At 39.3% G+C, this 25,429-nt stretch overlaps 1 protein-coding gene across 1 annotated transcript in view; it reads left to right on the plus strand.

Annotated features, from left to right (window-relative positions):
- Positions 1-24,737, plus strand: part of extl3 (exostosin-like glycosyltransferase 3) — a 26,548-nt gene extending 1,811 nt beyond the window's left edge. Inside the window, exons 2-6 of the mRNA XM_083562246.1 lie at positions 13,513-16,074; positions 16,449-16,576; positions 17,985-18,129; positions 19,310-19,438; positions 20,917-24,737. Coding sequence (XP_083418372.1) covers positions 13,945-16,074; positions 16,449-16,576; positions 17,985-18,129; positions 19,310-19,438; positions 20,917-21,126 — 2,742 coding nt within the window. The 5' untranslated portion in view covers positions 13,513-13,944 and the 3' untranslated portion in view covers positions 21,127-24,737. The remainder of the gene's footprint in view (positions 1-13,512; positions 16,075-16,448; positions 16,577-17,984; positions 18,130-19,309; positions 19,439-20,916) is intronic.
- The last annotated feature ends 692 nt before the right edge of the window (positions 24,738-25,429 follow it).

The raw sequence follows: 25,429 nt of genomic DNA on the forward strand, positions 1-25,429 counted from the left end.
TGGAGCTGTAACTGGGGACAGGGGGACTGTACCCTGGAACTGTAACCAGGGACTGGTGGACTGTAACACGGAGCTGTAACCGGGGCCTGGGGGATTTTAACCGGGGACTGTGGGAGTGTAACCGGGAGTAGGGGGGACTGTAATTGAGGACTGGGGATTTTAACCGGGGACTGTGGGAGTGTAACCGGGAGTAGGGGGACTGTAATTGGGGACTGGGGACTTTAACCCTGGACTGTGGGAGTGTAACTGGGAGTAGGGGGACTGTTACCGGGGACTGTAAGGTGGCTGCACCTGGGGATTGTAACCGGGACTTTATGTGCATGTGCAATGAAGTCTATACTAGTAATGTACCATCTCTTATTTATTGTCTTTCTGTCCTGTCTCATCTTTACCTCACCTCCCATACTCTGTTTTGTCCTTTCTTGCCATCACTTCCCCTCTGCTCTGTCCTGTCCTGCCACACTTCCCCTGCTCTTCCCTGTCCTATTCTGTCCTGCCCTCACCTTCCCTGATCTGTCCTGTCCTGCCCTTACCACCTTTGTCCTGCTCTGTCCTCATCTCTGCAATCAGTCATCTCCTCACATGCTTTGTCCTGTGTTGCCTTGACCTCCCCTAATCTATCCCTTCCTCACCTGCTCTGTCTTGTCCTGTCCTCACCTCCCAAAATTGATCAAGTTGTTACCTACTCTGTCCTGTCCTGTGTTGTCCTCACATGCCCTATATGTCCAGAATCCAGCACGGCTCCAACACTCCTAATAACACCAGGTCATTATTTACCCATTGTGCTGGACATGACGATCTCCTACAAACTATATTTAGTGAGGACAGTGCTGAGTGATTCTCCATCATTAGTCATAAATGCTGGTTTTGAGACCTGTGTTTAGAAATCTTATCATGTCTCAGTGAAATATAGTAGTTTGGTCACTCATTAAAAGAAAGTTCAAAAAGACTAAGAACGCTCCTAATGTTGAGAATACTCTATAGCGCTTTATACACACATTGGAAACTCATGTTGTTGTTCACATCAGAATGCAGGAGAATGTGTGATCTTTGTGCTGTTCATGAACCATTACTTGGTGGTCGGTGGTCAGTCAGGATTGTTTTTGTAGTTCAGAAACTGTCGATCTCCTGAGATGGTACAATGAAAGTAGAGGGTGTGAATGTGCTGAAGGATTGAAGCTAACAGGACGTCTACGCTACTACAGACAATTACTCCTGATAACCATGGTGAGCAGAAAAGCATTTTCATTGAGGTAGATGGACTTAAAGAGCAGAGAGGCACATCAGGTTCCACAGGTGTATGAAGACGTGTTTAAGGCTTAGGAAAGCACTGGTTCACCGAAACTGGACAGGAGATTTCGAACTAAACTAAACTCCTCCCTCTGAGAGTTAAACAGCTGGTCCACGATATAGATGATATTTAATATCGATAATAAATATATACATTTAATTTTTTGATGCAACACATATATTGTTCATATCTTGGCAATGACGTGAAATAATAATAATAATAATAATAATAATAATAATAATAATAATTAGTTACATGTGCAGTAACTGTTATTGTAGTCTGGCTTTTTATCACACATTTCATTTCACCTAATATGTTTATTTATTTACATTTTTACTTTAATCTTTTACTGTGAGCAACTGCAACCAAACAATTTCCCTATGGGATCGATAAAGTATTCGAATTCTGATCATTGATTCTGATTGTCATCCCGACGACAATCTTTTGAGCAGAACACTTCCGAGGCGAAAAGCAGTTCCCTTTAGAAAGCGGTGGATGATGTGGAAAGTAAGGAATAAACACGTAGGATATTAAGTTATAGGAAAATATTTAACGACAGTCTGGTGTGATCTCCAGCTTTCAATTTCCTTTGCCTTGTACAGTCAGACCTGCTGATTTGAGACACACACGGAGTAATACAGGATACACATTGTCATGACCAGGGTACGAACTGGGGCCTTTTACTAAAATGACATTAAATCGGCAGTTGAGTTACCAACAGCTACGTGTGATATTTAATACACGGCGTTGCGGCAAAGATGTAGCAGGGAAGTTCAGGTGACCCAATACTTTTGGGAACTGTAGTGTGTATATATATTTTAGGTTATACATTACAGTAGTGTAAATTGCTCATCGGGGCGCATCTCCATCATGAGTCAGGGTCTACCTGTAGATCTAGTTGTCGCCCGAGTGATAGGTTTATATGCACTTTATAATAATGCGTTATTGTTTCTGAGTGCAGCTCATACACAGAGAATAATACCAGGTTCATGTTTAAAAAATGTGTTGTTTAAGAAAGTAAAGCAAAATGCTCTAGTTAATGTTTTTGTTTTTGTTTGTTTGTTTTGTTTTTGCCGTAATTTTGCAACAGTTACTGTTTTTGTTTGCTTGTCTGTTTCTGAGGGTTGGTGGTAGAACATTCATGTTGGCTATAGTATAACCGACATATCATTAACTATAAATATAAACCGTTAACACGTTACATTTCATGCAGTAATAAATATCACAGCGCTGTCCTTGTGGTATCAGTGGATTTAAACACTCCAGACTGAGCTGTTTGTTTTATCTGGAGACCTTTTATTCTCGCCTGGCTTTTAGACGTCTCATGATGAGTTTTATATCTAAGATGATTCATCAGGTTAGTTGTATTGTGGAAGGATGCTGTAGTTCCTCTAGAACTCTTCTTGTGCTTTGCAGTCTGATTTGCTTCGACTGCCATACCGTAACAATCGCAGTCACGGCACGTCATCTGTTAATTAGCGTGACAGCATACACAAGTCTCGACTCACAAAATACAGCATGGTGTCAGACGATGGCGCTTTTTTTGGTCTGAGTAAACAAGCGTAGAATCGAGCGAATCGCAGGACCGTTGTTGTGTCCCTGTGTGCTGTGGTAGAACTCGTTTGGTGCCATCTCACTCCTGAGCATGTCAGGTGTAAACCAGGGTTTATTGTTTTCCATATTTTTTTTATTGATAATGTTTTTTTATTTTTTTTAATTTTATTTTTTTAAATTTGGATTTCCATAAATCTGAGTAGGTTGGATTATATTTCTGTTGTTTGGCAAGTAAGAAAGTGCAGCATTTTATCTCCGTAAGAAGCCAAACGTTTTGCAAGTCAAAACGATGATGAGAAATGTCTCCTGAAGGCAGCTGTTCGCACGGATAAGTGTGTACGAGAAAAAAAACCACCGTCCATAGAGTCTTGGCAGGCGCTAAGCAACGATGCCGTGTGTGTGTGTGTGTGTGTGTGTGTGTGTGTGTGTGTGTGTGTGTGTGTGTGTGTGTGGTTGTGTGTGTGTGTGTGGTTGTGTGTTGCCTCTTGGCCAGAACTCCAGTTTGAATTAGGCTATTGAGCAATAGAAATTCTCCTTTTCATCTAAAAAAAAAAAAAAAAAGAAATCCAAAAAAACAAAAAAAAAGGACTCAACTGCTACAGCTTCTTTCTTTCTCTCCATCTGCCCTGACCCCCCTCACCCCTTCCTGCTTTTTTTTACACTCTTTTGCTTCTTGGGAAACTTGCGATCATCACGTGTGCAGGCTCTAAAGCAAAAGCCGGTACTTGATTAGATATTAAGTCTGCATGATTTTTCATTATTTCAGATTTCTGTACTATTTACTTTGTACTCGTGGAGGCCATGCGGTCATATTGAACTGTCCACGTTTACAACCGGAGGATGCAAAACCTTTGTCCACTAGAGGTGAGAAATCCCTCTCCAGCAACACCTCTATTGACTATACTTTCTTTCGGCTTCTCCCATTACGGGTCGCCACTGCGGTTCATCCATATTCATGATCCGCATGTTTGATTTGGCACATGTTTTTACGCTGTATGCCCTTCCTAACACAACCCTCCCCATTTATCCGGGCTTGGGACCGGAACTAAGGCTTGTGCAACCCTAATGGCTGGGGTTGGTTCCCTGACCGGGGATCGAACCCGGGCCGCAGCGGTGAGAGCGCCACATCCTAACCAATAGACCACCAGGGGAACACCTCTATTGACTGCTTTCTTAAATTTCGCAGAGAAATTCAATGGTAAAGGCGTCGAGAACGCTGTGACGATGTGCTTTATGAGAACATGGCACAAACTGTTACAGCAGATTCAATGTAGGTGGTATATCAGACTATTACACCAATCTTCATGCAGCACCAAGTAGTCATTCTCTTGTCGTGTTTGTAAAAAAAAACTAAATAAAAATAAATAAGTGACGACAAGAAGCACCATCTGTCTCTTATGGAAAGCACCATGGTGTTACTTCACACTGCCCCCTCTGTTTATGTCGGTATTTCATCTTCTGCAAGCGTTGTATATTTTTCTTTTTGGGACACGACCAGTTACGCTTCGGTCGAACGCAGGAGGTGTGTGTTTAAAGCAAGTAAATAACATTTTTAACACATCAAATAATTCATCTTTATAAAAAATAATCAAACATAAAGTCCTAAGAGGCCATACATTAAAATAAATTTTTTTTCCTAGTTTTCTCATTATCACGACTTTATTTCCTTGTGATCACTTTTTCTGTGTATTTGGCACGACAGCATGTTTTTGAGGTATCATCATGGATGTGGGCATGTCCACGTATTATCCATGATGCTGCATCTAGAATGAACCTCGTGATCAGTAATAATCTTTCTGTTTCTGGCATAAGAGCATGTTCTAGAGGCAGCATAATCGCAGCATCGTGGATAATAACAGTAACCGTTGGCGGCAGCGATCGCAGGAAATTTCATTCGTGATCTTGAGAAAACAAGACTGGAAAAAAGATATTGTAATGCATGGCCTCTTAGGACTTTCATACTGACTTGACTGTTAAATTTTCATGTTATACATTTTTCAGCTGGAGAAATTTTTTTTCTCTCTAGTAGTAACTGTCAGTTATGCAGCTGTACATTAATTTGAGACTGATTGACTGAATGAATGAATTGGAAAAAATCAGAATGCAGGATTATACACCAGATACAATTTGGCGTGCCGATTACGACATTAGTAGTCTGTATTTATTCTCTATAGTCTATAATGTATAGTGTTATTTATGTGTGTACTTGTAAGAGTCACCAACAGCTGGAACCAAATTCCTCGTGTGTCAACACACTTGCCCAATTAACTGATTTCTGATTGTGAAATCTAATGTTGCTTCATCCCAAGACATCCTACACAATTGTGTGCCTTCTACTTTGTGGTAACAGTTCGGGGAAGAACTACATGTGGTTGGAAAAAAGTGGGGAGTTCCATGACTTTTGGCCATATTGTGTAGCTTTGTGACCTAAATAAAAAGGTATTTGTATTGAGGGCTGCATTAAAAATGAAAATGTCGCTGCCTCTTTAGGCCTTCACTGCCTGCCTGCACTCCATGTTGTGTGTAGCAAAGTCACGGGTTCCGCACTGGAAGAAAGGTGTGTGTGTGTGTGTGTGTGTGTGTGTGTGTGTGTGTGTGTGTGTGTGTGTGTGTGTGTGTGTGTGTGTGTGTGTGTGTGTGTGTGTGTGTGTGTGTGTGTATATGTATATATGTGTGTGTATATATATATATATATATATATATATATATATATATATATATATATATATATATATATATATATATATATATATATATATATATATATATATAAAATAAATAAAAATTTTACTTTAGTTTTTACCCCGGCACGTTCCTTCTCAGTACTCACGCCGGGGCTTCATCCACACTCCGGTTCACGTTCAGTCGCCAGGGCTGGTGTCTCTCTCCCCGGGGGCTGGTGTCTCTCTCCCTAGGGGCTGGTGTGTCTCGTGACTCCTTATTGGAGTTGCCAGACTGAAACAGAGCGCACTGATTAGTCTCATGAACTGCAGGTGTTTCTTACCGCTCGTTTCGTCCGACTCCGCCCTCCACTCGCTCACAACTGCTGAGATCTGAGATGGATGGATGGATGGATGGACGGACGGACGGACGGACGGACGGACGGACGGACGGACGGACGGACGATCGGACGGACAGATGTTTATGTGTAGATGGACATGTATGTATGTGCTGCACCTCCACATCAGCATTAACATTCCCTCTTTTCCACCTGGGAAAACTAATCATGGTCCTCTGTCACGATTCATGTATTTGTAAAGAGCCTGGATTTGCAGCTTTATAAAGGTAGTACATGCTGGATTTGGGTCATTTCAGTGTTCTGCGCGCGTGCGTGCGTGCGTGCGTGTGTGTGAGAATTCCGCATTGCTCAGTAAGATCCATAATTAGACACCACCAAATGTGATTAAGGACAGAAAGTTCACTGTTCAGGGAGTGCTGCTACATGTACAGTGTTGTCACTGAAGTCTAAGGGGATGAACGTGTGCTATTTATAACAGTTGCTTTTGGATTTAGCACAGGTGAGCGACAAAATATTTGAACCGTAGTTAATTATCGATTTATTCATCTGTTTTTTAATATGATTATCCATGATTTATAACCCTTTCAAAATAAAACAAGATAAAAACCGTGGTCAGAAAAGATGTTTTCCTCTGCTGCCTTGCCATATCGGTGTCGAATAGTCCCATCTGAACCCCTGTTGTCTTATCTTTCCCACAATCAACCGATCTTTGCCTCCATCATTGTTGTAATTACGTGTTTCATTCTAATGAAAGTGATACCCCATGTTTCAATCCAATCTGTTTTCATCCAAGCCGTCCTTCTGATTTGTCTCTCCCATGTGTTGTTTATTTTAAACCCCCATTTGGCTTCCAATGTGTCCCCCCTGCCCCCTCATTGTCATTTGCTCTACATCTCACTTTAAGGGTGGGCGATATGCGCTAAAATTCATATCACAATATTTTCCACTGTCCAGACGATGTATACATTATATTGCAATATGAGGAGAAATAAATTGGAATTACATTTTAGTAGACCGTAGTTCAATTACAGGCAAAATATGTAATTTAAACTTGTACTTAAACACTCATGTTCCATCTGCCTTTGTCATTTTAGTCTCCCCCGATATTAGTTTATTATTGATGAATAAATTTTTTGCTAAAACATTTGCTATTTTTTTTTGCGCAATGTGCTCGAAATTTTCAGTTAGTATTTTGGCTTAGTTTGGTAACTTTTTCCAGAAATGTGCAGCTCTTGCTAAGATGCGCTTTGCCAGACTTCAGCCTTGACTTGCGTTTATAATATTCTTTTAACTTTTGTTTAATTGAATCTAAGACTTTGATGTGTTTGCACAGCTCATCTACTAAAAATGATTCTCTATATGTTATGGCTTGTTTGACTGCCGGAGATCTGAAAAGACACCAAGGAATTTCCTGTGATCAGGAGGAATCCTCCTTACTGTCAGCCAAATCTGTTTTAATAAATCAGTTTTATTTATAATGCCCCCTGGGAAATGCAGATCGTCTGGCTTTTCTCTGACCCTATAAATACGTTAGCACAAATTCATTTTATCGGCAAAAATTTTATTAACGTGCATTTCTGTTTAAGCATTTTTATAAAAAAGATAAAAAATGAAGATAATGATGTTAAATTTGTGTTTTTTATATATACAGTACAGACCAAAAGTTTGGACACACCTTCTCATTCAAAGAGTTTTCTTTATTTTCATGACTAGGAAAATTGTAGAGTCACACTGAAGGCATCAAGGGCTATTTGACCAAGAAGGAGAGTGATGGGGTGCTGCGACAGATGACCTGGCCTCCACAGTCACCGGACCTGAACCCAATCGAGATGGTTTAGGGGTGAGCTGGACCGCAGAGTGAAGGCAAAAGGGCCAACAAGTGCCAAGCATCTCTCGGGGAACTCCTTCAAGACTGTTGGAAGACCATTTCAGGTGACTACCTCTTGAAGCTCATCAAGAGAATGCCAAGAGTGTGCAAAGCAGTAATCAAAGCAAAAGGTGGCTACTTTGAAGAACCTACAATATGACATTTTTCAGTTGTTTCACACTTTTTTGTTATGTATATAATTCCATATATAATTCCACATGTGTTAATTCATAGTTTTGATGCCTTCAGTGTGAATCTACAATTTTCATAGTCATGAAAATAAAGAAAACTCTGTCTTTATGTGTGTGTGTGTGTATATATATATATATATATATATATATATATATATATATATATATATATATATATATATATATATATAAATTTTAAATTTTAGGCTTTAAAAGTCTTAAATTCAGTGTTTTGTTTACAATTTAAGAGAACTGCAACTTTAATTACATTTTCCAATTTCTATGTAATCCTACTTCTAATGCTCATTGAAATGCTCTCGCGGAACTTTTGAATGCTTTTCTTTTTGTTGTTTCGTTGATATTGCTCTAAAATAATTCACTGTATTACAATTACAAATGAGACCAAATGCAACACCCAATCAGCTTTCTGTTATTGGCATGAATCTCTCTTGGATTGTACCATAGAAGTCAAATGGATTTTATTTTTCAACTATGGTGAAGTGCAAGTTTAGCGATACTTGGCTCGAAAAAAATAAAATTAGAGCTCGGTTAAGGCCAGTTGCTAACAACGTCTTTCTGCGTGTACTTTTGATGTCTTAAGTAAGGAAAGAAGAGTGGAAAAGGTCTTGAATTTCATTTTTAATGGTCCTAAAAAGACTATAAAAAGTTTTAACTTTTGTGAAGTTTGACTTGGTGAAACCTGAAGGAACCCTGGTGTAACTGAGCGGAATTTTGCCCATTTTGAGCTAAATGATGACCATGCCTGTAGGTACATTGGCTACTCTAACTGGCCCCTTTGCAAATTGCCCATTAGCAACTCATTGGTATGAATGTGTATTTAAAGCTCAGTTTTAATCTGTGATGAACAAGAATCCCCTCCAGGTCATTCTTCCTCCTTCTTTCAGTCATGGGTTTTTAACACCTGCTAATAAAACACGTCTTCTTAACAGGAAACACAGTGCTTCGTATTTAGTTAAACGGACTGAACGAAGCATCGAGGTGTGTGCAAATTGACTGTTGTGGAATCTGCTTTGCACGTTGTCACTTTTCAGCCCTGCTCCTAAAGGGTGATAAAATGGGTGTCTTAGTGGCAAGGGCTGAGAGCGCCTCTAAACCAACCACTAAAACGGCCCACTAAGACATTCCTGAAGGTTAGGGACTGGCTACGTGACTTCACAGCAAAGCCCATTGTACTTGTTGTGGTCATTTTCTCTATCAGACAAATGATGGAAGTTATTGCACTGTCCCAAGAAGTTTCTTCTCTCTTGAACAAGGGTATGGTTTTGAAAAGTAATCAGGGTTTCTGCAGGGTCTTAAAAATCTACAATTCACTGTTCTAGGTTCTGTGTCCTCTTATATAATTGTAAGCAGGTCTTAATTTTCCTATGTCCACGTAACGCTACCTCTAATGCTCACCGAAACGCTTCCGCAGCATTTTAGAATGTTTTTGTTTGCTCATTTCCGTGGTTGATGTTTTTTTTCCATCGCTAGTCCAAATATAATTTGGCGTATAACAACTACAATTGAGACCAACATGCAACAGACAATGCATAGATGTAAATGAGATTTTATTGATCAGCTATCGGGAAGTGCAAGTTTGAAGAGGATTGGCTTGTAAAAAGAATTTAGGGCTCGGGTAGGGTCAGTTGCCAGCAACGCATTTGAATGTGGTTTTGAGGTCATGATATAGGTGTTGAAATTCATTCTTAATGGTCTTAAAAGGTCTTAAATTTTACTTCGTAAAACCTACTGAAACCCTGGTTATACCATGTGTTTTAAAAGAAGGGTATCTAATCCATTTACTTACTTAATTAACAGAAGGAATTAGTTAGTTTTTTTGTCAAATACAAGATTTCACAGTTGAACTAGTTTTTAAACACCTTCCTTTTTTTCAGCGTTAATTTTCATTTATATTTCAGCTATATTTCCACATATTTCTTTGCCTTCTACTTCTGAGACATCCAGTCCAATGCACCAGTTTCTCATTATATTAAAGCTCACTACAGCACCAGGGAGAGAATCTGTTTGGGCATATTATTGCCTTTCTGATATAAGGGGTATTAGGTGTTGCCATGCACCTCAATCCCATAGAAGCTTGGTGTGGAACCTCCTTATTGTTTTTCCAAGTGAGCGCAGATGTATAGGGGATTCTCTGGAACCTGACTTGTCGCCTGCAGCAAAAAAAGATTGGAGCTTGTTTTGGCAATAAGCACGAATTGCTTCGTTTTGTGGCCAGATAATTCTTTTATTTTCTTGTGGTTGAATCCAAGTTTTTTTTTTTTTTGTATCCAAGATTGCTGTGCCTGGGTGTGACCCATGGTGGAATTTCGACTTATTTAGACTTGGTATCGGTCCAAGTATTTACATTTTCTTCTTCATATCAGTATAGCAAAGGCCAGAGTTGCAAGTTTATAGACCGATGCATAAGATAGATACATGTGTAGGGGACAAGAATGAAAGTGATGAATAGCGAATTATACTTTTTGGCTGCTGTCTCCAGCTGCTGCCTTCTCTAAGCTCTTGTTGACTCCAGCTGCCATCGTCTCACATGTTCTTGCCAGTGGGAGGTTCATAAATATGGAGCTATTTAAAAATGCAATACGGTGTGTATGTGTGTCTTCTCGCTTTACTTCAGACTACAGTTTGCCCCATCCATCCTTTGAACTAGCTAGGTTACTAAAAAAGAAAAAAATGTGAAATGACTGTTTATTCAGTTTATTGTGGTTTTGGTTATTATTTTTAGAGCATGTCTGATGCAACATGCGATTGACATTTTATTAGCTGAAAGTTGAGTTCTAGCCAGTTAGCATTGATATTTGCGCCTGTAATAGTCATTATTTCCGTAGTAACTGTCATGTAAGAGTTAGCTGATTATCTGCACCAGTTCTAATGTAATGTCACGTTATTTGGCAATGCTGCATTAGAATGTGCATTCATTATCCACTAGCCTGGTGTGGTTATGTGTAGCTGCCACTTCCTCAGCAAGAGCTTGACAGAGCAAATGCTCCTGTTTAACACAGCTGGTTAAACATTGGCTCAGTTGCTTCCCATTTAGTTTCCACATGGGCACCAGAGAGAGAAGGCACACTCACTTGTGTTTTTACAGCCCCTCGTCTCTGCTCTTTCACACTCCTTTCCTTGGTAGAATACACATTTCCAATGCATTAAGTGATAAAAAATTAATAGAGTCTGGTCTTCGTTTTTCTCCATAGCGATGGAAAAGGTTATGTTTCCATTTTTATCTCCATCTCTGTGCTATCGGATAGAACAGAACATGGCAGACTCCCAAGACTAGCTAGACCAGATGGCGTTTCGCTCGGCCTTTGACCTCTACCAGCTAACAGCTTGCGCCTGTAAATTATTTTTATTACTTAAAAAATTTATTTTATTTTTTATTTTTTTGCACATTTTTATAAGGTAGTAATTCTTTGCATGCATTTGCGGCTGAATTGTTATCCAACTTTATCATTGTGTTTGCTATTTACCATTCTGCAAACTTATTTTCACTTGAAAACCGTTTTATTTGTATGGTAATCTTTTTTTTTTTTACTATACTAACTTTACATGAAAAAACTAAAGAACCTGATCTAGAAAAGTTTGTCACTTCCTGACCTGGCTGTGTTAACAAAGGCCATGGCACACTTGAGAAAGCTGAGCTAATGAAGGCCATGGCATTAAGCAGGTGAGCTATGCTACCAAAGGTCATGGCACCAGCCAAGTCAGATGAGCTCTAAAATGGGCGTATTGGTTTGCCTTTCATTATTTTATTCATTCTATGCAGCTGCATAACCCATAGTATTATAATTTTGAGTAACTTTAAAGATCCTACCTCCAACCTAGTGCTTGTTGAAACAGTGCTTATTGACAGATGATCCTGTTTTGAGCACATCTGTTCCTTCAACACGGTGCATTATTTCTGCCACATTTACCATGCACCTGAAGTACGTGTTGTAATTGTATGTTTTGATTTAATAATGCAGTAGGATTTGATGTTGCATGCATGGTGTTTGCTCACACATCACTGTATTCCACCACCATTTTGTGCTTGGTCAAAGGATTTTCTTCAGGCTGTAGCATTTGCTAAATGATGTTACTTTTGGAATCGACAGTATTTCTTAATATTCTCGCATTTATTTCTAAAGACCTAATAATGTGTTTGTAATAATTTATTTGCCACATTCCAATATTCTTCTGGATAGTGATAAGCTGAATGTATGTATTTCTTCCATTGGAGTCTCCAATGTTAAACTAGAAAGGGAAAAACATGATCTGATATATTGCAGACTATAAGACAGCTTTGTTTGTTTACTGTATTGATTAATGATTGAATATGAAAAATAGACAATTTATTTTCATACATGTTAAGCATTATCTTGTTGACTTTTCATTTTCTTAATTTGTCAACTAATCTAGACAAGAATAGAAGACCTAGATATTTAGACATTGGTGGATAAAGTACACAAACTATATACTTGAGTAAAAGTAGAGGTACAGTAGGTAAAATATGACTCCAGTAAAAGTGCTCCCTTTAAACTTTCACTTGAGTAAAAGTTTTTGCCTTTAAATGCATTTAATTGTCCAAAGTACTATGAATTATTGTGGCTATAATGTTCCTGTTGTCATTGTTGTTATAAGACTTTAACCAAATCAGTTTATGTAAAAAGACTGTTAGCACAACAATTTATTAAAATAAGGAAATTATTGAGTCAAACACTGATATTAATTAAAGTGCTAACAAAAAATTAAAAATAACAAAAACAATGTGCAAAAGGCCACAGGTGTTGTGACAGGTTATACTCAGGAGTTTCTTCCATCATTTATTCCTCTCAAAATGTTCTGCTTGCTGTTGAACTGATGGTGAACTGTATGTTGGTGCTAAGTAGATACCATCAAGCAGTAATCTTGGTGACTTGCTGCGTCTTTGACCGGTTAAGTTTTTATCCGCTCATAAATAAAAAGGAATGACTGATTTCGCAAAACGTAGTTGAGTAAAAAGTACGATATTTGATTTAGTAATTTAGGGAAGTAACAGTTAAAGTTTTCCCACATGGAAAAGTAAGTAGCTCTTGTACGTATCTGTATTTTACTCAAGTACAGTAAAGAATTACATTTACTTCCTTACTGTCCACCACTGTATTAAGATATTGTATTGTATAATTAGATATTATAAGCATAGCTAATAAATGGGGCTGTTCATTTTATGACTATTTTTCATGCTTAGCCGTATGAATGATCAAATTATATAAACTGTAACCGGATTCCCATTTTTGTCTGGGCTCTGGACACCCTGCATGGCATGAACACTGATCTCATGAGTCCATATGGCTGTCCCATACTGCCAAGCATGTCCCAGTGTCACAAGACACTTTGATACGGTGAAATTCCCTCACTCATCCCAAATATTCTGAGATCTAAAGTATTTTATTAATGGCCACTTGATACAAATCAGTTTAATTTCCTGGACCTATTTTGAAGGAAGCAGTATGTATAAGAATGTATAAGTTAGTGAATATGCACCAGAAGTATATTGTAGTAACAGTCACTGTTAATGACCTGCCTAACAGCTTTTATATTGTTTTCTCTGTTCCAGAATGGACATTAAAGGCATGCTAGATGGCCCATAGACCATGAGTGGCTGGAATGCATATTATAGCCACCTTTTCCAGATTATGCTGAGTGGAAGGATGGCTCTGCCAAGCAAAATGATAAAGAAATATTAATACCAGCCATGTCCCCATCGGACAATTCAACAAGGGACACTCTATTCTTGCCACTGTCCAAGGTCTCACGTATATCTTTGGATAGCTTTGGAGTGTGGGTACAAAATGTGGATTATTTGGACGACACACTTTTGACAATGAAGTTTGTCTTTAAAGCCCAGTAAAAATGAGATTTCCTTTTTTATTTTAGATTTTTTTGTCTATACACACATGCTCACACAACGTAGATTGCATTATGGCTGCTGAATCTCCACAGCAACTTTATTTATCAGCTTGGCGCGGTGGAGAGTGACATTTGGACGATGCAGCGAAACGGAGGTGTTCCAGGGAATGGCAACCAGCCATGGGTGCTCCGGCGGGTGCGACTGACATGGCTCAGTTTCATGCTCTTTTTCATTCTGGTATTCTTCCCGCTTATTGCACATTACTATCTCACCACAATTGACGAGGCAGGCAGTCCGGACAAGCGAATTTTTGGTCCGCGACCCGGTGGCGAACTGTGCGAGGCAAAGCATGTGCAAGACCTTTGCCGTATACGAGAATCGGTGAGCGAAGAGCTACTTCAGTTGGAAGCCAAGCGTCAGGAGCTTAATGGCGAAATAGCTCGTCTGAACTTGCGGATTGAAGCCTGTAAGCGTAGTATTGACAGTGCCAAACAGGATTTGTTACAACTCAAAAATGTCATAAGTCAGACGGAACACTCTTATAAAGAATTAATGGCTCAGAATCAGCCAAAACTATCTTTGCCAGTTAGACTTTTACCAGACAAAGATGATCCAGGGCTCCCTCCTCCGAGGTCGGTACAGGCCTGTCGCTTGCATACATGTTTTGATTATGCCAGATGTCCACTAACGTCAGGGTTCCCAGTCTATGTGTATGACACAGGATCATATCCTTGGGGAGACAATATCGACCCATTGGTCAAGCAAGCCTTCGCTTCTTCTGTTAAAAGCAGCGTTTATGTCACAGATAATCCAAATATTGCTTGTCTGTATGTGATGCTTGTCGGAGAAATACAAGACTCCCCACCTTCTCCCTCTGACTTGGAAAAGCAGCTGAAAGCATTACCATACTGGCGCTCAGATGGACATAATCACCTGCTGGTTCATCTCTCCAGGAAGTCATTAACTCAGAACTTCTTGTACAATGTCAGTACAGGCCGGGCAGCTATAGCACAGTCTACCTTTTTTCAACGACAGTACAGAGAGGGTTTTGACCTTGTGGTGTCTCCGCTGGTCCATGCTCTCTCTGAGCCAAACTTTCTAGAGGTGCCTCCACAGGTTCCTGTAAAGAGGAAGTACCTCTTTACCTTTCAAGGAGAAAAGGTGGAATCTCTAAGGAGCAGCCTACTGGAAGCACCCCCACAGTCCTTTGAGGAAGAAATGGAAGGAGATCCACCAGCTGATTATGATGATCGCATTATTGGGACCCTTAAAGCGGTTCAAGACAGTCACTTAGACCAGGTACTTGTGGAATTTACTTGCAAGAATCGACCGAAGCCGAGTCTACCGACTGAATGGGCTCTCTGCGGGGAGCGTGAAGATCGCTTGGAAGTTTTAAAAGCAACAACGTTTGCTTTGGTGATTTCTCCAGGTGATGGGCAGCTCGTAGCAACCACAGGGTGCAATATGCGTCTTTTTGAGGCACTGGAGGTTGGGGCAATCCCTGTGGTTCTCGGAGATTACTCAAAATTACCTTATCACCATCTTATACGTTGGAATGAGGCAGCTATCATGGTTCCCAAGCCTCGTATAACTGAGTTGCACTTTCTATTAAGGAGCTTATCAGACAATGATTTATTAGCCATGCGCCGGCAAGGTCGATTCCTTTGGGAAACGTACCTTTCCACTTCTGAGAGTATCTTTAATACCATTCTGGCCAGTATCCGAACCAGCATTCAAATACCAGCAGCACCCATAAAAGAGGAACCTGCCCAGGAGATTCCCCATAAAGCTGGAAAGATGGCAGGTACAGACGCCAATATGGCCGACAATGGGGACTTGGATCTAGGTCCAGTAGAGACAGAACCTCCTTATGCATCACCTAGGTTTTTGCGGAATTTCACCTACACGGTTTCGGATATCTACCGAACCTGGAATCGTGCTCCTGGGCCTTTCCATTTGTTTCCTCATACACCCTTAGATCCCGTTCTACCTTCAGAAGCAAAGTTTCTAGGTTCAGGAACTGGCTTTCGCCCTATTGGCGGAGGCTCGGGAGGTTCTGGAAAAGAGTTTCAGGCTGCACTGGGTGGAAATGTTCCAAGAGAACAATTCACAGTGGTCATGCTGACATACGAGCGAGAGGAGGTACTTATGAATTCTCTGGAGAGGCTAAATGGACTTCCTTATCTCAACAAGGTGGTGGTGGTATGGAATTCCCCAAAACCGCCCACAGATGACCTTCTCTGGCCAGACATTGGACTGCCAATTGTGGTAAGTTTGTTTGATCTTGATTATGCTAAACTGTTGGCACATGTTTTAAGACCCTGAAAGTAGGACCTACGTGTTGTATTCCTGAGGTGATAAATTTGTAGAAATCGGAGTCACATGTCACATAACCTCCTTATTTACTTTCTCACTCCTTTTTAAATCATGTTCTTTAGCCCCCCCCTTTGCAATGTATGTTAAGATCACAAAAAAGGTGCAGTTTGGAATAAGATGCCAAAATCAGATCAGTATATTTATATAAGAGTTGTTGTTTTCTTCAGACTTTTTTGTTTCATTTTATTTAAGTTACTAATCAGTGCCAGACCATTGAACATATGATATTTTGCCAATAGTATTCTGATTTATCTTAATGTTTGTAGGTGGTGCGGACAGAAAAGAACAGCTTAAACAATCGCTTTCTGCCCTGGGATGTAGTGGAGACCGAGGCCATCTTGTCCATTGATGACGATGCCCATCTCCGACACGACGAAATCATGTTTGGGTTCAGGTACTCTTTCCTTCTTTAAATATTATTTATATTGGCATATTACTTCACATATGAGTCCTGTAAAAACAAAAAACAGATATAACAATTGTTATAGAATCGATGGCGTATCCTAGAACATAGTTCTTGACTTGAAAAACATGTCTTTCAGATTATTAGTGTTGGCATCAGCATAATAAAATTTTTCCCACCATGCAAGCTGTGCTTTACAAGAAAAAATAGGTCATGAAGGGGGAAACGGTTTCAGCCAGGAAAGGAAGGGTGTTTGTGTCAAATCTTGTGAAGTGTGTGAATCATTCCTCTGCAAGTAAAGGACGTGTTTTAAAAGAAAAACACAGCTCGCGTTCACATCCTTTAATGTGAAACCTTTTGACCTTTTAAATAAGCGACAGTGTAACAAATTTTTGTAACTGGGGAAGCAAAATATTTTGCCTAAAGGTTGGCACAAGACAGTTCCATTATGAGCTTTTGTTTTTTTTAGTTAGTAATTCAACCTATTCAATTCTCATGACCAGTCAAACAAGTGATAAGTACACCGACCAGGCATAACACATTAACATTATAACGTTATGACCAGTTACACTGATAATCTCTTCATCATAACACCTGTTAGTGGGGGGGATATTATTAGGCAGCAAGTGAACATTTTGTCCTAAAAAAAAAGTGATGTGTTAAAAACAGGAAAAATGGGCGAGTGTAAGAATTGACGAGGGCCAAATTGTAAAGGCTAGTCACCTGGGTCAAAGCATCTCCAAAACTGCAGCTCTTGGGGGGCCGAGGCTCATTGGTGTGCATAGGGAGCGAAGGCTGGTTTGTGTGGTCTGATCCAACAGACGAGCTCCTGTCGCACCAACTGCTGAAGAAGTTAATGCTGTTAATGCGCGATGAGTCAGAACTGTTTCGGCAGCAAAATGGGGACCAACACTGTATTATGCAGGTGGTCATAATGTTATGCCTGATCAGTGACCATAAAGTTTTGTCTGGTCGGTGTATAGTGACTTACTAACGACGTAACAGGTTTTGATAATGGTGGGGGTAATTAGCATCATGGGTTTGAACTGATTAAATACATTTACAGATCTACACATTCTGGTCCACATTTTGAGAGACTTGCTTTTAGACGACTTTTCATAGCGGATGTTGTGTCATGCCCAAGTTTAGTTGAAGGGGTTTTTAGGACTTATAGAGCAGGAAAATTTTTAAATAATTATCACTATTTTGGCGAATAAGAAAGTGTTATATTGTGGCATTGTGTCAAACTGGAGACTTTAGTGCAATTAGATTCGGTCTCGGACAAAAAGCGGAGAGGACCTATACAATCTATACAATATTGTTACTAGTCGCAAAACTATAAGAATTGATTTGGGTTCATTGGGACTCATTTGTTCCTTCATGGTTCATTTTTTAACAGGGTGTGGCGAGAGGCCAGGGATCGGATTGTAGGCTTCCCAGGGCGGTTTCATGCCTGGGATGTCAACCACCAGTCTTGGCTTTATAACTCTAACTACTCTTGTGAACTCTCCATGGTGCTGACAGGTGCCGCTTTCTTCCACAAGGTAACAACTAGCTCCAAAAACATCTGGAAATGATGAATGCTATTATTTTGATCTGTGATCGAGAGCTCAATTACCATAGTTACCATATGCCACGTGACCACTGCATATGATCCAAAATGACTTTCATGAGCACTAGCATTATTGGCCAAGTTTATTTCTGCATCTGGATGGTTAAAAATGTGGTCTGAAATCATGAAAATGAGTCTGTTGAAAGAGTGTTAGATCACGATGAACCAGTTTCATTGTAGCTTTTCGCAGATTCTACAAGTGTCTGGAACCGTACTGAAAGGACGATCTTTCTTCCAGAGAATATTCCCTTCAGCAGGGTTTTGTTTTTAAGAGATCTAGTGACTGTAATGGCAATAGAATATGATTTACGTAAAAATGTAATTCTCCCTAATAACATTTAGTCAGAAGAGACTCCTCCATCAGGATAGAAATGTTTCAAAACAAGATAAAGGCGATCAGTCAGAAGAACTCTGTATTGATTCGCATTGACTCTTCCCTCTAAGTGGACAAGTGAACTTGATAGCAGCGAAATAAATAAACTCCCCCGCAGCAATTTTAATTTTTCCTTTTCATTTGTCACGTCTACATAATTCTGAAGGACTGAAAAGAACACAATACATGTAGTACAATCTGAATTCAGCCACGACGTAATATATTATTCTGCAGAATTCACTACTTTAATAAAAGTCGTTAAATATAAATGCTACTGTTATGACTTAGGCATTTTGTGGCATAGTGACAGCAACACCATAACAACAGTCTAAAACGGAGCCTGTTCTATATACAGAATATATACAGAATGCAGAAAAACAGGGTGCCTAAATTAATTATCTAGCATGAATGCTTTTTATCAATACAGTTAGTGTATAGTGTAAATACTAATATATTTTAGTGTATAGTGTAAATACTAATATATTTTAGTGTATAGTGTAAATACTAATATATTTTAGTGTATAGTGTAAATACTAATATATTTTAACATATAAATTGTAATGACACCATAGTATTGAGTCGCAGGCGGCTTTGTGCAGTAGTATTTGTGAAGTTTTGTAATATAATCATTATTCATCTACTGCATGTTTATATAAACACAATTATTATTATAATAATGATTTGTTATTGTCATCATTATCATTATAAGAGTGTAAGCTGTGTGTGTGTGTGTGTGTAGTACTACGCCTACCTGTATTCCTACGTGATGCCGCAGGCCATCCGAGACATGGTGGACGAGTACATCAATTGTGAAGACATTGCCATGAACTTTCTGGTGTCACATATCACACGCAAACCCCCCATCAAGGTCAGTGGTGTTTGTCAGCACGAAACAGGTTTTCAGCAAGACAATACCTGTGTGTGGAAATTAGGTGAACATTTCACAGCGGCGACGTTCATCTTTATGATTACTTCTGCTTTCTAGTCTACGGAGTATTGATTTGGGAAATCCAGAATTCAGGCAGAACCCCCCCCCCCCCCTTCTCTCTTTATTAAAGATTAGATTGGATTCAACTTGCACAAATTTACAAAATACAGTTAGATTCTAAACAGAAGTGCATTTGCAGCAGTGTAAAATATTTTCATATGTGCAGGTTGGTAAATATGATAGATATAACTATTATAGATATAAACAAATAATGACAGATGAATGAATGAAAAATATGAAGTGAATAATGAGAGCATAAATAAACAGTACACAAAGGTGATTATATACAATGAGTACAATATTCATGGATAGTAAAATATAGTATTGTATACGGTGTATATGAAAAAAGGTTGTATGCATTTGTGGACTATGAAATGGAGAGTGCAAAAAAAAAAAAAAAGGCGGCTATTATACAGTATACAAAGTAAACAGGACACACAGCAGCATTTAGATTTAGTGCATTTGGCAGGCGCTCCTTTTCCAGAGCGACTTACAATTATCTCATTTATACAACTGAGGGGTTAAGGGCCTTGCTCAAGGGCCCAACAGTGGCAGCTTGGTGGTGCTGACATTTGTAAAAAGTTCTGATGTGTTAACGATATTTTAACATTGATTATTTCTTTTCTTTTATTTGTTCAATCTTATGCTAGCAAGTGAATTGTAGTATACCTGTGATTAGTATTGTTGCCAGATAGAAATGTAATCACCTTCTGGAAAATCAGATTCAAGAATTGTGTAAATATTATTACTAGAGGGAATGTTAATGTAATCATAATAATATGAGTAACTCGCACTCAAGCAAGGAGAGCTGAATGTGTTTCAGTGCAGGAAGCAGGTCTTTCTTGTTTCCTATCTAAATGATAAGGGATTGATTGAGATACTGCTGGTATTTGCTAACGTTAAGAAAGGTCTTGCGCAATATTCTTTGAATCATGACACTGAAAAAATTTTTTAAAAAGCATGTAATGAAATTTTTATGTACTGCTTGTGTTGTTAGAGCTTATGACTTTCAGAGGAAATCGCTGCACTTTCACTGTGATTTGAATTTTTCAGTCAGTCCCTTTAATTTACAAATATCACAATAACACAGAGAAATCGATTGTCTACACTGTCGTTTAACAATCTGAGCAAGTAAATTTGCACTGGAGCAAATCCAGTCTCTTTGTAATTGTTTTGGGGCTGTTATGGAATCAGAAGAGGTTTCATATTGCATATTCTAAACCTCTCATTTTAACGATTCATATTTTAAAAGTAACTACTACACTTTCGTCTCTATAATTGAATTAATAAATACAACTTTACTGCATATATTTACAGCCATGAATTGTCTGACTTTCCCTAATTATCTCTCGGTTCAGGTGACGTCCCGTTGGACATTCCGCTGCCCCGGTTGTCCTCAGGCTCTTTCTCACGACGACTCGCACTTCCACGAGCGCCACAAGTGCATCAACTTCTTCGTCAAGGTGTACGGTTACATGCCGCTACTCTACACACAGTTCCGCGTGGACTCGGTCCTCTTTAAGACTCGACTCCCACACGACAAGACCAAATGCTTCAAGTTTATTTAGAGGGACCAAAAAAGGAGACATAGAGACACACCTCCTCTTACAGACTGGAGATTTTTATGACATGAAGTAAAAAAAAAAAAAAAGGGAGGACTACTACATTAAAGCATTTTACTTTAGATTATATGTGTGTTTCGACCCATCAGCAACCACTACTGGTCTCATTTGCACCACTCGTAACAGTCTTGGAAAAGAAAGAGGCGGATGAAAGGCGATGGTACTATAAAGGGTTTCAGACTGGAGGCTTCAGGAACTGACAGAATGGTAAAAGACACGAGCAAAACGCTTCCTGTCTCATTGCACTCTTTTACATTTTTTGTTTTGTGTGGGTTTTTTTTTTGTTAGTTTTTTTTCTATATATCTATATAAAGTGTGTCGTACGCAAGAGAAATTCGACATTTCTGCAGGTCATAGAAGTTTTATTTGTGAGTGTGTGAGCGAGTCTTCTCGAAAAAATACATTCTAAAGAAATTGTTCACCAGATCCTCAAGGTACACTGACAGAAGTGCAGAAAGGAAAACACTAGATGGTCGGCCGTAATCACTTTCAGTGCTCTCGTCCTGGGTGCTGTAAAAAAAAAATTATGTACATGTCTAGGTCTTCTTGGGTATGTGCCGATATCACGTAATCATATCAGAGTAATCTCTTAAACTTCTCCCGTATTACGACGATCTCACTGACTTTGTAAATCCGCGGCAGACTGCAGTCTCGGTACCGCTGAATTCCTGAATAAAATGGACGTTACAGTAATACGAGTTTTCGCAGATCACGCGTGTTCAGTATCCAAGGGATAAAAGCCACCAAACATTACCGACCTCAGAAAGCACGAGGTAGAGGTGAAGAGCAGGACGGCGTGAAGACTGCGTCCGATTTCGCAATGCCTACTGATCAAATTGGGTTTTTGTGTAAAGTTACCGCTCTCATCTCATTATAAGTAACTTTAAACTCTTTAGGAGAGATAGGAATCAGGTTTGCAGTTGTTGCTCTGGTAGCCGTTTCCTTTTATTACTATTGTTATTATCCATTTTAATTGCATTTGCAAATACTGTAAAGAAAATTCTAAAAATGATTAGTTTTTATCCATTTATTAGCACCACAGTGAAGCGAAAATTTCCACCGCGTTCGCATTAATAATAATTCTGACCTGCGCGCCACACTGACGTCATCGCCAGACTTTTCTTAAAGCTTCCACTTTTACGCTATAAACAAACACGAGTCAGTGGTTAATTGTTTTTTTAGTATTGACCTGGTAGTAACAGAATAGTTTAGCTGTACACTATATCTACAGGAAGTCGTGGTGGAAAGTGTGTTTTTATGACAACGACGAGATTAATACATGAGCTGGTTATGTGGTATGGACATATATGAGCACTTTCTTAGGAATACTATACTGATTTCTTTATTTTATTTTTTTTTTTATCTCAGTTCTCACTGATTCTCACTCACTCAGGGACTGATATTTGAAACAATGGTAAATTTGGGATTCTGGATATGACTAAATTAGACAATTCCCTCCGGTTTTCCAGGCTTTCCTCCACATCTTGAAGCTGTTCTATGCGAGGAAGGCGAATGAAGAACATTGAAATGTTAATGAAACCAGTCTGAAATCATGTTCGCTTTTGTAGCATTGTACGTCATCGTTTTAAAAGTCGGCATTAGAAGGTACCATGCGGCCATAAACAGGTTGCACATGTTAATTTATATTAATATTCAAACAGGCTTTGGCATTAAACCCATTGATTTAGAATTCGCAGACCCAAAATGTGCTACAAAAGCATTCCCTGCACCACTACACCACCTCCACCAGGCTGGACTGTTGAAACGAAGCAGTTAGGGTTCCATGCATTTAGACTGTTGGTGCCAAATTTTGATCCAACCATCTGTGTGCTTGAGCAAAAATCAAGATTCATCGGATCAGGCTACATTTCTTTTCTTGATCTGTCTAGTTTTGGCGAGCTTGTTCCCACTGCAGCCTCAGCTTTCTGTTTCTGGCTGGTGTAACTGGAACATGATGTGGTCCAGTGATGATATCGGCCATCTGTCTCACGAGGTGTTCCACATCATGCTGATGCTTTTCTGTAATACAATTCTACAACATGGTTATCAAAGAGGCTTTTCTACCTGCAGAACCATCACACATTTGGGTTTGTTTCCTCTTTATTTGCGCTCTATAGACTGGTGTGCTTGAGATCAGCAGTTATAGAAATTCTCAAACCAGTCCATATGGCACCAACGATCATACCACAGTCAAAATCATTGAAATCCCTAATTTGGTGCATTTCACTGCTGCCACATGATTGGCTAATTAGATTAGTCGAGCAGGCGTTCTTAATGAAGTGCTCAATGAGCGTATATAGTTAGTTTATGAGCATGGTACCAAAGACAAGTGATAAAAGGAAACTAACCTGTTGGAAAAGCTTTTCCCAGAAATACTTAAGGATGGTGATTTGGTCAATGTTGGGTTTTTGAAGAATTCTCATATCCTTAAACCAGACTAATCACATCACGGTTTAGTGTTATCCTGGTATTCAGTTTAAAACTATACATGTAACCGTTAGATGTAGTTGAACTGTAAGCTTGACATGGTGACCTCTAAGAGATCCATTTCCATGGTCCCAAGTTCTAGCCTGAGCTTGGGTTACTGCCTTTGCATGTTCCTCCACGTTTACCAGCTTCCTTCCAGAACCCTGCCAGTAGGTGAATAGTTAAAATATGAACGCGCCCTTCGATCGCATAAGCGTAAGGATCTGTATTTGTGTGCATGATGTGCCATGATGGACACCATCCAGGGTGTGTTCAACCTTTTCATAACTCTTTACCCAAATCCACTATGATGCAGATTTGGATCAAAAGGCTACTGATAAAAGAACATTTGAAGCAAAAAGTTTTTCCCCCCAGTTTAATAGTCACAGTAGTTTTAGGGAAAAGAAATAGATCACCAATTAAGGCTTATCAAGGCTTTGGGCTGCTGCTCAGATGGTCAGGTGTTCAAAGGAGAAATGACGATGTATCATGTAACTTATTTTCGGCACATGCCTAAGCAGCACAGAAGGTTTTTTTTTTTTTTTTGTAAATCTCATGTTTGTTTTTTCCTCTGTTTAAAAAGCTGATGTAAAGTTGAAGTGAAGACCTCAGGTCTGAGTACTAGCACAATTCTGGAGAATCATGCTGCATATAAATACTGCGTTAGAATTACTGGCACAAACGAAACTTTTCTTTTTTCTTTTTCTAAACGGTACTTTTGTTTTCTCATGAACTTTTCAATCCAAAATGCCTCCATGCACATGAACTGTTTTGTCCTGAACTGTATAGTGAATAGAGGTTTCTGCATTGTAAATCCATTCAGAGTTTTTTTTTTTTTTTTTTTTTTTTTTATGTTCTATGTTTCAGATCATGAATTCCTTTCCTATGGAACCTTTTTTATACACCTTAATGACTGTATGTATAGATTTGTTGAGGTTTAAGTAGTGTGTTATTCCCCCCTGTATTGCCACTCGAGCATGGAGATTGGGGAGGTAAGGAAGCAGAAGCACAGCAATCGTGACTGACAGACTGTATCATTAGTGTGATCCTTGTAAACACTAATAAACCAGCCCGTGCCATTTGTCTCTGGATTTCTGGAAATCTAATGTTTCATTACCAAAAAAAAGGAATAATTAATGCTTTCAACCTTTATAGGTGTGAGCAAATGTTATAATTGTGATTAAAAAACTAAAACAACAAAAAGGGCACCAATTCTGCGTTTGACTTTTCTCTGTGTGCATCAGCCGATTCTCTGAATCAGAGTTTGTGGTGCAAAGTAAGTTTGGTATAGGAATCAATGCAATGTACAGCCTAAAAAGATGAGTCAAAGCAGATGATTGGTCCATTTTTCCTGTCTATCGTGTATAAAAGACATTTCACCGATAGACAACGGAACAACATTCTGTGCTGATGTGGTCTCCTGGGATTTTCACACACGGCAGGGTCTAGAGTTTAGACAGAAAGGGGTCAATAGGGTTTGGTAAAAGTGTTAAAGGTAATACTCACTTATTCCGATCTGGCATAACATTATAACCACCTGACATTAACAGCATTAACTTCTTCAGCAATTTAAAGAAGTTCGTCTGTTGGATCGGACCACACGGACCGGCCTTCGTTCACCACATGCATCAATGAGCCTCGGCCGCCCACGACCCTGTCACCCTTTCACCACTGTTGGACCACTTTTAATAGATACTGACCACTGCAGACCAGGAACATCCCACAAGAGCTGCAGTTTTGGAGACGCTCTGACCCAGTCGTCTAGGCATCACAATTTAGCTCT

This window comes from Silurus aristotelis (assembly GCF_946808225.1).
Source record: "Silurus aristotelis genome assembly, chromosome: 15".
Taxonomy (NCBI): Eukaryota; Metazoa; Chordata; class Actinopteri; order Siluriformes; family Siluridae; genus Silurus; species Silurus aristotelis.